This window comes from Strix uralensis, chromosome Z (genome assembly GCF_047716275.1).
Source record: "Strix uralensis isolate ZFMK-TIS-50842 chromosome Z, bStrUra1, whole genome shotgun sequence".
Classification (NCBI taxonomy): domain Eukaryota; kingdom Metazoa; phylum Chordata; class Aves; order Strigiformes; family Strigidae; genus Strix; species Strix uralensis.
Genome location: NC_134012.1, coordinates 81,402,137 through 81,417,068, shown reverse-complemented (window position 1 = coordinate 81,417,068; position 14,932 = coordinate 81,402,137). Strand labels below are relative to the sequence as shown.

The 14,932-nt window shown below is 35.9% G+C and overlaps 1 protein-coding gene across 2 annotated transcripts in view; it reads left to right on the top strand.

Moving 5' to 3' along the window:
- The window catches only part of MAP3K1 (mitogen-activated protein kinase kinase kinase 1), a 63,495-nt gene extending 50,167 nt beyond the window's left edge, over positions 1–13,328 (top strand). For both annotated transcript variants that reach the window (XM_074855701.1, XM_074855702.1), the window contains exons 11-20: positions 404–525; positions 1,321–1,412; positions 1,652–1,841; positions 2,158–3,436; positions 4,350–4,502; positions 5,853–6,015; positions 7,513–7,644; positions 8,614–8,756; positions 9,201–9,332; positions 10,655–13,328. In XM_074855701.1, the coding sequence (XP_074711802.1) occupies positions 404–525; positions 1,321–1,412; positions 1,652–1,841; positions 2,158–3,436; positions 4,350–4,502; positions 5,853–6,015; positions 7,513–7,644; positions 8,614–8,756; positions 9,201–9,332; positions 10,655–10,804 (2,556 nt within the window). In that variant the 3' untranslated portion in view covers positions 10,805–13,328. The remainder of the gene's footprint in view (positions 1–403; positions 526–1,320; positions 1,413–1,651; positions 1,842–2,157; positions 3,437–4,349; positions 4,503–5,852; positions 6,016–7,512; positions 7,645–8,613; positions 8,757–9,200; positions 9,333–10,654) is intronic.
- Positions 13,329–14,932: the final 1,604 nt, after the last annotated feature.

Here is a 14,932-nt window from a genome sequence, read left to right as displayed (position 1 = left end):
TTTCAAAGTTACTTCATTTTTGAAGGGGAGAGAAAGGGAGGAGATATATGAACCCAGGAATCCTAGTAGTTGTTGAGCACCATTGATGACTTAACTTTTAATCATCATCTGAAAGCAGGATATCAAAATCCTCAGCAAGAGTGAAATGGCATGACTCCACTGGCCAAATATAAAGAAATGCTTGCTACAGTGCTAAGTATTAACAGTACTTGTATGACTAGGTTCTTTCCAACCTCAAAAAATATGTGACTAATTCTAACAGTGAATATTTAGTAAGCTATTTATCCTTTGAATTGATATTTTGAATGCAATTTATATAAAACTATTTACAACTCTTTAAAAAAAAAAATAAATTGTGTAGCTAATTTGATTTCATATATATTGCTTTTTTCCTTTCTCTTAGAAAACTTTAAGAGCCATGCTGGTGTATACTCCCTGTCATACTTTGGCAGAGAGAACTAAACTACAGCAACTTCTCAAGCCAGTTGTAGAGACGATACTAGTTAAATGTGCAGATGCCAACAGGTATGGTGTCTCATAAACTTCAAAACCATTTTGGATTGTTACTGAAACATCCTGAAGCTTTGTTTGTTGCTATTTACGTGAAACTAGGAAATCATTTATAGTTGATGGTGAAATAAAATGTGTAGATCCTAAATATAAATATATCATGTTCTAGTTAGAGTCTCCTTGCTACCAACAAACTTCAGGCTTGAAGGATGTAGGTTTTGAAGGCACTTGATTGTGCTTTAGAGATCTTAAATGATACTTTGCTTTCGTAAGACCTTTTTTCACCCTTAAAATAAAGGAAGATGTTAGGTGCAGTCATCAACCATCCCCTCCATCTCAGTTGATATTGCTTTGGTCTAATTCTCGTGACTCACCTTAAGCAGTCAAGCAAATACCAGTCATGTATGTTTTCTACTTCAACAGAAGCTGTTGTACATCTGTGCCATGAAGTGTTAACGTAACACTTTTTATTTCATAGTGTAGTGTTAGGAGATGGCTATTCTGAGTGAATGGCATTTCTGGCTTGAATAGGCCTTCTTTTCCTGTCCCAAGCTACCCCATTTGTTCTGCCAGGCCAACCATTTCTTCAGCTGTACTGTAAACTACATGGAGAAGTCCACCAGCTTTGTAAAAAATGTCACAACTACTGGTAGTTTACAGATAGAGGATTATAGAAATCTGTTGAAAGTGATGTAAAATCATTTTCCACGGACAATTCCAAACTAATGATTATTGAAATACAATGATGAGAGTGTTTTTCTTTGAAAGCACCTGCTAAAAGAGTTATTTCTTGGTTTGTATTTCTTACAGTCGAACAAGTCAACTTTCAGTCTCAACGCTACTGGAGATGTGTAAAGGCCAAGCGGGCGAGCTGGCAATTGGGAGAGAAATACTTAAATCTGGTAATAATAGCTCCTCATATATAATTGAATTATAATTACAAGCAAATATACTGAAGTGTTTTAAATTTAATACAAGGTCTATCCAATATCAGCATGGCAAAGAGAACAGTATTTCAGCAGTTTGGGAGGGGAGTAATTTGAGCACACAATGTGTATTTCTGTATGATACAGTTCTGATCTTTATTTAGATCAGAATTTAGACTGTGAAAATATTTAATCCTTATCAACTTCTTTTGTAGGGTCCATTGGTATTGGTGGTGTTGATTATGTCTTAAATTGTATTCTCGGAACCCAAACCGAATCTAGCAACTGGCAAGCTCTACTGGGGCGACTTTGTCTAATAGACAGACTTCTGTTGGAATTTCCTGGTGAATTTTATCCCCACATTGTCTGTGGAGATGTTTTACAGGCTGATACCGTAGTAGACAGGTACTTGCTTATACTATGTGACACTCACTGTTCGTAGTTGACTGTGTTGTTGGTGATTTCTTCAAAAAAACAGTTGTTCTAATTCATGTAAACAAATAGAATATATTTATATGCAAAAGTGTGCTTACTTTACGGGGTAAATGGTTGCCTTTTTTTAAAACTTCTGACCTGTGAATGAATTTTGAAGCACCAGTGCAGCAATAAGTCTCCTCTCTACTGCAGCATTGACAGCAAAATACATTACCTTGAAATGACTTTCTTGGAACCAGTTAACTAGAGCATATCAGTGAATAAAACATCTCTTTTCTTTTTTTAGGTATAAGAAACTTCTCTCCCTCTTAACTTTCGCCTTGCAGTCAATTGACAATTCCCACTCAATGGTTGGTAAACTATCACGGAGAGTATTTTTGAGTGCAGCAAGAATGGTGGCGAGAGTGCCCCATGTTTTTGTAAAGCTATTAGAAATGTTGAGTGTGACAAGCTCAACTCATTACGCAAGGATGCGTCGACGTCTGATGGCAATAGCAGATGAAATGGAAATTGCAGAAGCCATCCAGCTAGGCATGGAAGAAATGCACTCTGGGGACTGTCAACATGAAGACTTTTTGCAGCTACCTGTACCAGATAACTCTCCAGAAGCTACAGAAAGTAATACTCCAAACAATACTGTCCAGTTATCAGGGAAAAGTGGCAAAGGTTTAAATGATAAAAAACTGAGTGCCAGTCCAGAGGACGTGTCTGAGGCTCTGGCTGGCCTCACTGTGGGACTTCCTGTTTCATCAATAACCACTGAGCAACCAAAGCCAGCCATTCAAACAAAAGGAAAACCCCACAGTCAGTGTTTGAACTCTTCTCCTTCATCCAGTCATTCCCAGTCACTATTCCCAACGCTTCTGTCTCCTTCAAACCCATCTGTACCAGCTGGCACTGTAACAGATGTCTCTAAACTCAGACCTCAGGGATTCATTCCCTGCAAAATCCCCTCACCTTCTCCTCAAACACAGCGGAAACTTTCTCTCCAGTTTCAGAGACACTGTTCTGAAAATAAAGAACCAGAGAAACTTTCTCCACTTTTTACCCAAGCCAGGCCATTGCCATCCAGTCACATACACAGGCCAAAGCCATCACGACCCACCCCAAGTGATGTGAACAAGCAGGGAGAAACCTTAAAAACCAGTATGACACTTGACCTGAATGATATTTCACAGTGTGATGGCAGCAGTGGTAGTAGTAGCAGTGCAGTTATACCAAGTGAAGAGACGGTGTTCACACCAGTAGATGAAAAATGTCGATTGGATGTTAATGCAGAGCTCAATTCCAGTATTGAGGACCTACTTGAGGCCTCCATGCCAACAAGTGATGGCACAGTTACTTTCAAGTCTGAAGTTGCAGTTCTTTCTCCTGAGCGGGCAGAAAATGATGATACTTACAAAGATGATGTAAATCATAATCAAAAATGCAAAGAAAAGATGGAAGCTGAAGAGGAGGAAGCTTTAGCTATTGCTATGGCAATGTCAGCGTCTCAAGATGCCCTGCCAATAATTCCCCAACTACAGGTTGAAAATGGTGAAGATATCATAATCATTCAGCAGGATGTAAGTATGCATATGGGAATTTAGCATAAGTCTCAATTGGGGTTCACTGAATTTATAAAGCAGTGCTGTTATATTTCCAAAGTTATATAAAACACAAAAGTACTCCATACCCTCTCCTAGGAGTTGGAGTATAAAGTCAGCCAGTTGAGGGTGCTAACAGAATCCTTCCATGGTTATTAACAAGTTTAGAAAAGGTATTTGGAAGAGAAACAACATGTCATGTACCAGCCTTTAAAATGGCAAAGAAGGAAGTGTAAAAGTGGGGAAACCAGCAAATGAGAAAAGTTTTTTAGCAGGAGTAGAACTGTATTGAGTCTTAATGCATCTTAATGCTAATTTACTTTGAAGGCAATTGTACAAAACCAAACTAGTTTCTGAAAGGAAAGGCAGAGTTGGAAGACATCTTGTTGGCACAGCTTGAGAGAGATATGAGATACTTTAGAAGTCAGAAAAAAGATATTTGTTTACAAATAGACAAAAGTGCAAGAAATAAAAATATATTGATATTTTTATGAGGTAACAACATGTGAAGCATAAAATGGGAGAAATAAATAGAAAACAACATGATTTTGGTTGTGTTTACCGTAGGTGCTGACTAAAACCTTACCTAGATTAGATGTGAGATCAGGAACAGAAAAATAAGTCTTGCTCCTGTTTGGGTCCTTAAATCTTGCCTTTCACCTTCAGGTAGTAACATAGAGGAGACACTTTGTTCTTACATATGGTAGGAGTATGTGGATTACTGAATACACCAGTGTGGTGGTCTCAGCTGAAACATGTATAACATGCAGTACAAAGAACTGTAAAGGAGAGGAGAGGCATATAAGCTTGGATATTTCGTAACATTCCAGAATGTCTACATCTTAGATGCATGCTAGTAAACATGGAATTGATTTGGAATTTTAATTTGCAGACACCAGAAACCCTGCCTGGACATACCAAAGCAAAACACCATTACAGAGAAGATGCAGAATGGCTTAAAGGTCAGCAAATTGGTCTTGGAGCTTTCTCTTCCTGTTACCAAGCTCAAGATGTAGGAACGGGGACATTAATGGCTGTAAAACAGGTAAATACTTAAAATACTCCACTTCCTTGAATATTCTGTGCTTGTTCTTCAGTATTTCTTTGAAACATTAAATATAAAAGCTCTCTGTTCTCACTGACTTCTTGTTTTCCTTGCTTCCTCTCCTCCGTGTCATCTGTTCTCCCATAATACATAATAAAAAGTCTTTATGTGCATGGTATTAACATAATATTTTCAGGTTTTTTTCACTCCTCCTTAAAACTAACACCTGTTTTTATATACCCATTTTCTTCCATAGTTCTTCAAATGCATTTCTACTTTTATCAAGTTCATACATCAGTGACAGAGTTAGGAATGGAGCCCAGATCTCTTGATTCTAAATTAATGCCCTATTTGCAAGGTACCTATTAAAAGTAGTTTCCCCTATTGTGAAGATTTTTTTTTTCCTAAAACAGTTTAAGCAGAGGAAATGTAGTTCGACACTTGTTCCCTCTGATCCAACAGTCAACTTTGAGGCAAGTATTTTTAATATTTAAATTAATAGATACGGAAGTGTGAGTGAGAAAAGAGGCTCAAATGCACTTTCTTCACTCAATATTTTTGAAGGTTCTAGATGTGCGTAAATCTTTCACACTTAAGGTGCCCCAGGTCTGAATCAGTGATACCACTATAGAGGAAATCTTATTATTTCTAGAATGAACTTATACCCATGGAATTGAGCAATTTCAAAACATTTAATCGGGGAAAGAATATCTGTCATCAGATATTCCTCCTTTGAAACTCTGTTGCTTGTGAAAGAGTAGGACTGTCCATGTAGTCTTGAAGCGCCTTCTGGAGAGATGATGATGATTCTGATGCCCAGGGGAGATTCTCTGCTGCATACCATTATCTCAGATTTAGGGTGGATCAGAGTTGGGGTTGGCTCCAGTTCCATTACAAGACTTCTGATCTGCTTTCCCTCCCCCAGTCGAATTTCTGGGATAAGAGGCTTGGTTATGAAATGGGTAGTATGATTAAAAGGGTAAAAATCTTACAAATAACAGCACTGTCAGAATCACATTTCAGGTTTATCTTTCTTCCTTTTCTTCAACATCTGAAAAAAACCCATTTTTTTTCCTAGTTTAAGCAGAGGAGAGTGAAGAGGGAAGTTTCTGCACTCCATACTTGGAGAGGTTTTTGTTGATATTTTCCCAGAAGATCACTCTTAATTTTCTTAGCCTGTCTCACATGGAGATACATTCTCAGCTGAAGGGACTTGAGATAAAAGAGTACTTGCTATTTCTAGATGGGGAAAAGGGATGAAAAACCATCCATTCTTGTTGCTGTACTGAAGAGGGGGTTACAGGACTGGTAATTATGTAAGGTAAGTCTGAATACCATATTTCAAAACAGGTGACATATGTCAGGAACACATCATCTGAGCAAGAAGAAGTAGTTGAAGCACTGAGAGAAGAAATAAGGATGATGAGTCATCTGAACCATCCTAACATTATTCGAATGTTGGGTGCTACATGTGAGAAGAGCAACTATAACCTCTTTATTGAATGGATGGCAGGTAAATAACTACTATGCCAAAGAAAATGAAAGTATCAGTTGAGTCTTGAACTATGTAGTTCATACTGTATTTTGTATCACTTCAGTTTGCAAAATTGTATTTGCTGTTGGTAACCAGTATAAAGGCCTACTTACAGAACAGTTTAAGTGGTCTTAGCAATATTCTTACTGGTGCATCCTTTTTTTGATTTAGAATTTTCCATACCTAATCTGTCATACAGTTAAAGCAGTTGGAAGCCTTGAACAAAAATTCTACTAGTTTTCCCTCAATTTCTGAATCTAAATGAGGAGTTAGAAACTTAGAGACAGGCACCTCAGTTGGAAATACATCAAACACTTGCATTTTCAGTGTACATGTGTAACTTTTAAAGTTATTAAAAATAACTCCTAGCAAGTTTGGAATACCTGTCACTTGATTTTGTCCCAAGCATTTTCAAAAAAATTGTGTGAGGTGTCATGCAAAGGCATTTAAGAAATTAAATTTCTAGTAATAGGTAGTAAGCAGGATGCTTAGGGAAAAAGTTTTCAAATCTTAAATATATTGAGTGGTAATTTAGTAACAAATACTGAGATCTCTTCATTATTGTACAGAGCAGGGACAAGAAAGTCTGTATCCTTTTTTCAAGATTAATTTATTAATTTTATTAACTGGACTATATGTTGTTGCCTTCCAGTTACCAAGACTAGATTTGGTGTTTTATACATACTTATTTCTTATAAAAGGAAGCATTGCACCATAACTTATATTCTTTGGCAGAAACTGCTTAGCAATACCAGAGTGCTAACAAGCAAAGCCCAAATATGTGTTACTACAAGCAGTAGTGCAGAAAATATTTTCTCAAAACTAAGGGTGTTTAACTTTTTTTAAGTGTAATTTTTCTGAAATAATATTATTTAGATAATGAAATGTCAGGAATTGTCTTTACCTCATTCAAGCCCAAGTTATATTAGAATACTTTGAGAGGCAGAATGAAAATCCAAATCTTGACGATCTATATACCGGTTTTGGGAAATAGAGGAAGATATTGCTTTTCCTTGCATGTCTACTTGTTTCTATATATTGGTACTTAGATGGTAACTAATAAAAAAGTAAATTAAGATTTCAGAGAGAATGCTTACTGGGAGGCTGCACTATTGCCCCAACGAAAACTAGTGTTCTGTTGATTAAATGTTAATGCAAGATGTGGGTAAATGTGTAGTTTTTTATCAGCAACAATACTTTGTACACTAAGGGATTTGTACATTCTTTTAAGGAAGTATAAAATTATTAGGAAGCATGAAGACATATGTCTTTAATGTGTACACTTCTGGGTAGAAAGTAATTAAGTAACCAAGTGTATTAGTTTTTGTCTACGAAACTTCTAATGTTTTTGCCTGGGGGGGGAGAAATCTAGTTAAAAATTGGGAATACCAAGTTCAAATTTTAGGAGGCAATGCTGCATTCATTCCATTAATACAAAATGTAAGTGTTGACAAAATGTGGGTTTTTATCTTCTAGGGGGTTCAGTTGCTCATTTGTTAAGTAAATATGGAGCCTTCAAAGAATCGGTTATTATTAATTACACAGAACAACTGTTACGTGGCCTTTCTTACCTCCATGAGAATCAGATAATCCATAGAGATGTTAAAGGTGAGAATGTACTTAGAGTGTCTTTTAAAAAGATAAATTCAGAAAGCAGCATCTATTTTGGCTTGAGACCTATTGCTTCTCTCAGATACCATTTCAGGAGTGGTATTTCTATTGGGTTTGTCTGATCATTGTTAAGAACCTTTGATTACTGAAATTAATCAGAATGCTCAGGGATATTTGTTACCCATGCCGATAGTTTAGAAAAACTGGTTTTCTCCATTTGTTCAAATAAAATATGAAATTGCCATATAGCTTAAAGATTGATAATTAAATTAATGTAAACGTTTACACTGAAATGATAGCAAAATCTGTGCCCAAGCCAAGACAAAGAGGTTAGGTTTCTAAGACATAGGGGTATCTAATTAAACATAAATACAGTTGTACTGTGTTTGAGCAAAATGTGGAGTTCATTGGGAAATACCAGTCTTACTAAATTTTTCTCTTTAATGTCACTGTAGCTGTCCATGAACTGGAGAGATATCCAGATAAATAGGAACATAGTGATGGCAAATACTTGTCTTTAATATTTCTTCTTAAAATAGGAAAAGTTTCAGTTGTTCTGTAATTAATTCTCTTCAAGACAACTCAAAGTTGGTTAAGGATAAAGTAAGTTTAAATTTCACAGAGCGCTGCAGGGTTTGTTTAAAACCTCCAGGGTTTTAGGTCACAATTTTCTTTCATTATCCCATCTCCAGGCATTGTTCCAGAATCCTGTGTTTGCCCTACTTTGGAAGTTTAATAGCTTCTCTAAATCTCTTGGACAGCCTCAAGCTGTGTGCAGTATCGTTCAGCCATAACAGAAAAGTGACATTATTAGACTTTGTTCTTGATTTTTAGATTTCCTTGATATTGGGGGTGGGCAACGTCAACCTATTTATAGTTTTGAAATAGAGGGAGGAAGAGTGTCTGTTCATCCTTTTGCCTTTAATAGAAAGCCAACTAGCAGTATTTTTATTATGCTGTTGACAGGTGCCAATTTGCTAATTGACAGCACAGGTCATAGATTAAGAATTGCTGATTTTGGAGCTGCAGCCAGGTTGGCATCAAAAGGAACTGGTGCTGGGGAGTTTCAAGGACAGTTGTTGGGAACTATTGCATTTATGGCACCAGAGGTAAGAAACCAGTTTTGGAAGTTAATTCAAAAAGTTTGTTTGAACTCTTTAAGCTAATTCATACAGCTAAATAACAGAAAATTGCTGTAAATGCTTCAAATATGTTTTAAATGTACTTGTTCTAAAGAATAGGAAGGATTCCAACATGGCAATAATGACATTTCTTTCTTGCTGTCAGAGTTGTTTTAAGTAGTTTGTTACAAGATATATCTACCATAAATATTGTTACTAAAGCCCAGTGACCATCGTTTTGCCCCTTGATCAGGTATTTCATTTACGAGCTCTCTACAGCTGTATAAATTTTATGGCGTTTACGTCACTGATCACTCAACCTGAAATGTTAATCAGAATGCACTTGATTTATGATTTTTTTTTTTCCATCTAAATAAATTAGAGTTAAGAGACTTTGAAGCAGATAATCTGAGCTTTGGTCTGTCTGTTCAGGTTCTGAGAGGTCAGCAATATGGTAGGAGCTGTGATGTGTGGAGCGTTGGCTGTGTTGTTATAGAAATGGCTTGTGCTAAACCTCCCTGGAATGCAGAGAAACACTCCAATCATCTTGCTCTGATATTCAAGGTGAGGTATTTTGTTGCTACCAATATGCTACAAAAGACACTAATTTCACATACAGCAATGTTTTTAGAAAAGTATATAAATAGTAGGGGTTGTTGCAATAGCTCTTCTTTATATTGGAGCTGTTAGTATAAAATCAAATCTGATACCAACATAATCATACCTGCTTGTTCAAGAAAAAAGAAGACTACCACAACACTATGCAGAAAAAGCACTGTTGTAAAATAGAGTGTAACAGGCTAAAAAAAAAAATTTGAGGGAGAGTTGGACTTGACTCTAGACAGAAGATTGGGATTCAAACTTTCTTACAATACTGTAAAATACAGGAGCAAAAGAAGTTTTTCTACCATAAAACATTTATGTGTGTATTCACATTTCATAGTGGGAAATGTCCTTTGGTAAAAACCTAATGTTCCATGTTCAGATTTTGCTGAAAGATATTTACCATTATGCCATGCTGTATATGAATATTGCCCCTCTTTTCTGGGTCATCCATTTTGGCATTTGTGTTTCTTACTAAAATCAATTAACTATATTTAATTCTAAAAGTCTAGTTGAACTGTAGGCATGAATGAAGAAAAATGCCACAAGTGAAGAAAGTGATTATTGGCATTTTTACTAGCACAAGGGAAGAAAGTGTTTCCACAAAACAAAACTAGCACAGCAGTATTTAAATATCTTCTAATTAAGTACAAATCACTTGTCATAAGAGATGTAATTGTCTTGGTTCTGTGTCTGTGTGAATCTGGTGGTGCCACTCTAGTGTTCTCAATCATCTTGTTAAAATTGATCTAGAGAAGGTAAAAATTAATTTGATTTGGAGTGATCTGTATCTATCTGAGAAAGATTGCCCTTTGGGATGGTAGGAGAAATACAGTAAAGATAATGCGAGAGAGCATACCCAGCTTAGCGTATCATAATGTAACATCGTTCAGCTTAATGTATTTCCATGTTGGTTTATACCAGTTAACAGTGATGGCAACTAGTAGACTAAAGAATACCCGTATGTATGGCAGAAGAGCTTTTCTTATGTCCTGCTCAGTAGATGGTCACTGCAGAATCTTGCTGTAAGAAGAAAATGTAGAGAAAAGTGCAAGGAGGGAGGCAGACTGAAAGGCAATAGGCATAAGGGAAACTTAAGACCTATTTTATAAAATGGAAGCAGTAATGTAATCTTCAAACTGCAGTAGGAAATATGCTAAGTGGAGAAAAGCTCATAAATATAACTCATCAGCTGAAAACGATCAGCTTGTGAAAGGTTTTTGGGGCAGGAGAGGGGGCCTAAGAATCACTGACTCCTAAAAAGTTATTTTGCTTTTGTTCAGATTGCTAGTGCAACTACTGCTCCGTCAATCCCTACACATCTGTCTCCTGGCTTGAAAGATGTGACTCTTCGGTGTTTAGAACTTCAACCTCAGGACAGACCCCCATCAAGGGAGCTGCTGAAACACCCAGTCTTCCGTACTACATGGTAGCTACTTATGTATAAGGCTGATATACTGAAGAAGATGCTACTGAATATACAATATCTGTCTTGCAGTGCAGTTAAGCACAGCAAACTGTGTTATTCTGCTGGCCTTAACAACAGATACATCAAGGACTTAAGGCCAGTGGAGGACCCTACCTATGTGATTGACAAATCGAGATTTTTACCTAAGCTCAGTATGCAACTTTTCACAACTTGCGCAGAGATTTGTAAACCGTGCCTTTTCAAACATCTGGCTCTATGTGAACACAAAAGCATTTTTCCTTAAATCTGCATGAATTTAGCAGATAAGTGATTTTTATTTTATTTGGAGCACTTTTTCAGCAATATTAGCAGCTGAGGGGCTCAGGATCTATTTTAATACAGCAATCACTGTTCCATTTCAGACCATGTAGATGTAAGCAGAGGATTCTGCAATTAAGTCAGTTTTCAGCACTGGTTAAAAGGAAGTTCTGTATCTGTCCGTTTTAATTTCACAAAGTTCTCTGAGTAACAGATCCAATCATTGATGGATACTTTAAAATAACATTTAGCCTTCCTTAAAATAAGAGCAGGCAGTTGTGGTTCACTGCTGTGGTTCAGCATTTACTGCTGGCCATGTAATTTCTTTTGAAATTAAAGTTTGTTTTCATTGTATTTTTAACTTTCAGGGAAAGGTGATTTTTTAAAATAGTCTTTAGAAAAAGATGCAAGCTGTGTCATAGAACATCTTGCTGACACAAGAGTCTTAGAAACAGATTTGCTGAAAATCTGGAAAAAAATGTCACCTTCAGTAAGACAGTGTTGAAGGCTCTTATAGGTTATTTAAAAGAACAAAATGGAAAAAGATTGTTCTGCATAAAACAACTTAGTCTAAATCATGCTAAAAGTTGTTGAGCCTTCTTTTCATATAGCAGTTTCTTCTCACAAATTGTGTAGAGAAGTTTAATATCAAAAGCCCCAAACCCAGCTCCCATCAAAGTTTATGGGAGACTTTGTCCTGTACTTCAGTGGGAGCAGGTGTCATCTATGAACAAATCCCATTCTTTGTGTAACACAACTGAGGTCACATTCTCTACTGATAACAAGTTTTACCTGCTGTTTTCCTTCTGCCGTACATCATCTATTTACTGTAGCCATTAGTGATAATTTAATTAGAAAATGTTAAAAATATTACCATAAGAAAGGTATTTATTTTAACAAGAAACAAACTTTGACTTGAAAGGCAAGATAAAGTAAAATGTGAAGTAAAGCTTCACTTGTAGTGTAAAACTTGTGTTTTTTAGCAGGTGTGGTTTTTTTTTTTAAAAACAGGTTTTTATATTTTAAAGGCAGGTTTTTAGATTCTGATGCATGTAATTCTGAAGGAAAATGGCAGCTTTTCTTTTGCATTTTTTAAAAGGGGATCTTTTTAAATCAAATATTGATTGTGTTTAATCCATTTGGAAAAAAATACTGTTCATGTTTTAACTCTTCAGAGGCCAGTTGGATTGTTGGACTGAAAGAGAATTGGTTATTTTCAAAGACTCAGGACAAACTAAATAAGCTATAGTACATTTAAAATGTACAATACAAATTGGAAGTAAAACAAGTTAAAGATAAGTTTACAGGAATGATAGTGCTCATACTAATAAAAAAAAGCAGTGTCATTAGTTGTGAATGTGTTTCTTTTGGAAATTTTACATTCCTTTGTTTTGGAAGATTGGCAGACTTTGAAGAGTTAAAAAGATAATACCGAAATGTGAAGTTTGGTAGCTCTGTTTTGTACTTGACTTTTTTTTTTTTTTTGACCACTTTAGAATTTCTCATTCTAATGATTGTTTCCAAGTCTTTCTTATGTGCAAGCTTTAAAGGATGCACTCTTGCCAATTCATGTACTGGAAGATCAGTTGTCAGATTAATACTGTTTCTGGCAGAAATGTAAACTGTGTAAACTGATGAACCTCAGCTAATCAGTATTACTTTGTAGATCACCATGCCTACCACATTTCAAATTTAAACTGCCTCTAGGTGTCCAAATGCATTTGTTTGAGTTTGTTTGCGTTTCCCTCAGCTTGCTGGTAATTGTGGTGTTTTTAAAATGCAGATGTGATGTAATATTCTTATTTTCTTTGGATCAAAGCTGGACTGAAAATTGTATTGTGTAATTATTTTTTTGTGTTCTTAATGTTATTTGGTACTTAAGTTGTAAATAATGTCTACTGCTGTTTATTCCAGTTTCTACTACCTCAGGTGTCCTATAGAGTTTCTTCTACCAAAGTTCACTTTCACAATGAAATTATATTTGCTATGTGACTGATTCCTAAGATTTCCAGGGCTTAAGGGCTAACTTCTATTAGCACCTTACTGTGCAAGCAAATTTTACAGAAATCTCTGGGTTAAGAAATTTGGCTTCAATGTATCCTTTGTTATTTTAAATATATCAAGATATTTTAATTAAAAGTTTTTACCCCACTGAACCGATTTTATATAGTATAATTTGTACCTATTTTGGTGGTTTTTGTCTTTATAGTAAATAAAAGTTTTTGAACAAATTTTGTCCTTTGTTTATTGTAATGTAAACATGTTCCGTTTACTGATGTGAATAAAATATTTCTGGTACACTTCACTACAGAATTTCATATGCAACACTCGATAAATCAAGACTTAGTTTCTGATATTAAATGACACATGAATAATTATTGGCTGATACTTGTATCTTAAGTGTACCAATAAAGAATGCTTAGATAAAGGGCAGCAACAAATACTAAATTTTTTTTATCAATAATAAAGGTAGGAACTTCTCTTACGACAACACTGTATCTGTGAACCTCACTTGCTTATGCCTTTAGATCAAACATTAAATGTCTAAATTTTGCATTACTGCAAATATAACTATTAATTACCAAGTCAGGTGAGCTGATTTGGTTAGATAAATTCTGGAGTCATTGAGGTGTATCTTGGAAGTTAATCTGCTATTTTATGTTTTCAGTGAAATTCTGTTGCTTGTGGTTTAAGTAGTAAACATAAGCCTTTCCTTATTCAGGCAATCTGAATACATATTGCAAAGCTAGGGCTTGTTTCAGTTGCTTGTTTTCCTCCTGATTTTTTTATATTTTTAAATTAATTTTTTGGTAGTTGAAAATTAAGTTTGTGTTCTGTAGCCTTCTTTATGACTACTAAATTCTACATTGTGAAGGATCACTCTTTATAGTCTTCTTTACTTGTGAAAGTAGAGACAAACATATCAATTCACCAGCAAAAGCTGGCAGCAGAAATATTCAGATAAATTCTAATACCTGATTTTTTAAAATCAGAAAAATGTACTAACTGAAATGTCAAGAAGGAAAGTATATGACAAGGATTAAATAAAAGATAAGTGCAATGTATCTTCCATTATTTAATTTACTATAGAACTCCTGAATCTTACAGTAGTGTGTAGTAATTATAATGTTGCAGTCTCCTTTTTAGGAACCAGGGATGGCAGAGATCACCTGTCCCCAGCAGTTGGCAGTAAATGTCAAAGACACCTAGTTACAGAACCAAACGTCTTCATTTCCAAAGGGCATGTTCTGTTCTTCCGCAGGCAAATACTACTAAGCTATGCCCATTTTGATTTCTCTGGTGGGAATAACGTTACATTCAGTGTTCTATGTGGTGGTCATAGGTTGAAGTCTGACTGTTTCACCTTTGCAAGTTCTCACTGAAGGCAACAATCGCTTCCAGAACATGTTGGAGGTCATAAGGAGCATGTCCTTCCTCTTCATCATCTGGGTGGGCAAGTTGTATGCGTGGCTGTTCTGACCTGACTCTGCCCACCTCCCAAGACACTGCACTTCCCTTACTCACTTTTCTCTCATTATTTAGTCCTCCTTGCACAGCTGAATCACGAATGTGACGGTCTTGCTTTTAAGAGCCACAATATGCATATACTTTGGCAAATGTGTATGTTCTCTTGTTATGGCACAGAGCTGCTGAAATCCAGAATTTAAGTTGCGAATTGAGACCTTTCTTCCCTGTCACTATCAAGAAAATCCAAAAGATGGCAGGAAAGCATTTTGAGGCTGCCACTGTGCCATTTCCTTTTATTTCCCTCAATTATTTCAGTTTGCAATACGTCATCACTCAGTTCCTGTTCTTGGAAAAGATGTACAAGGCC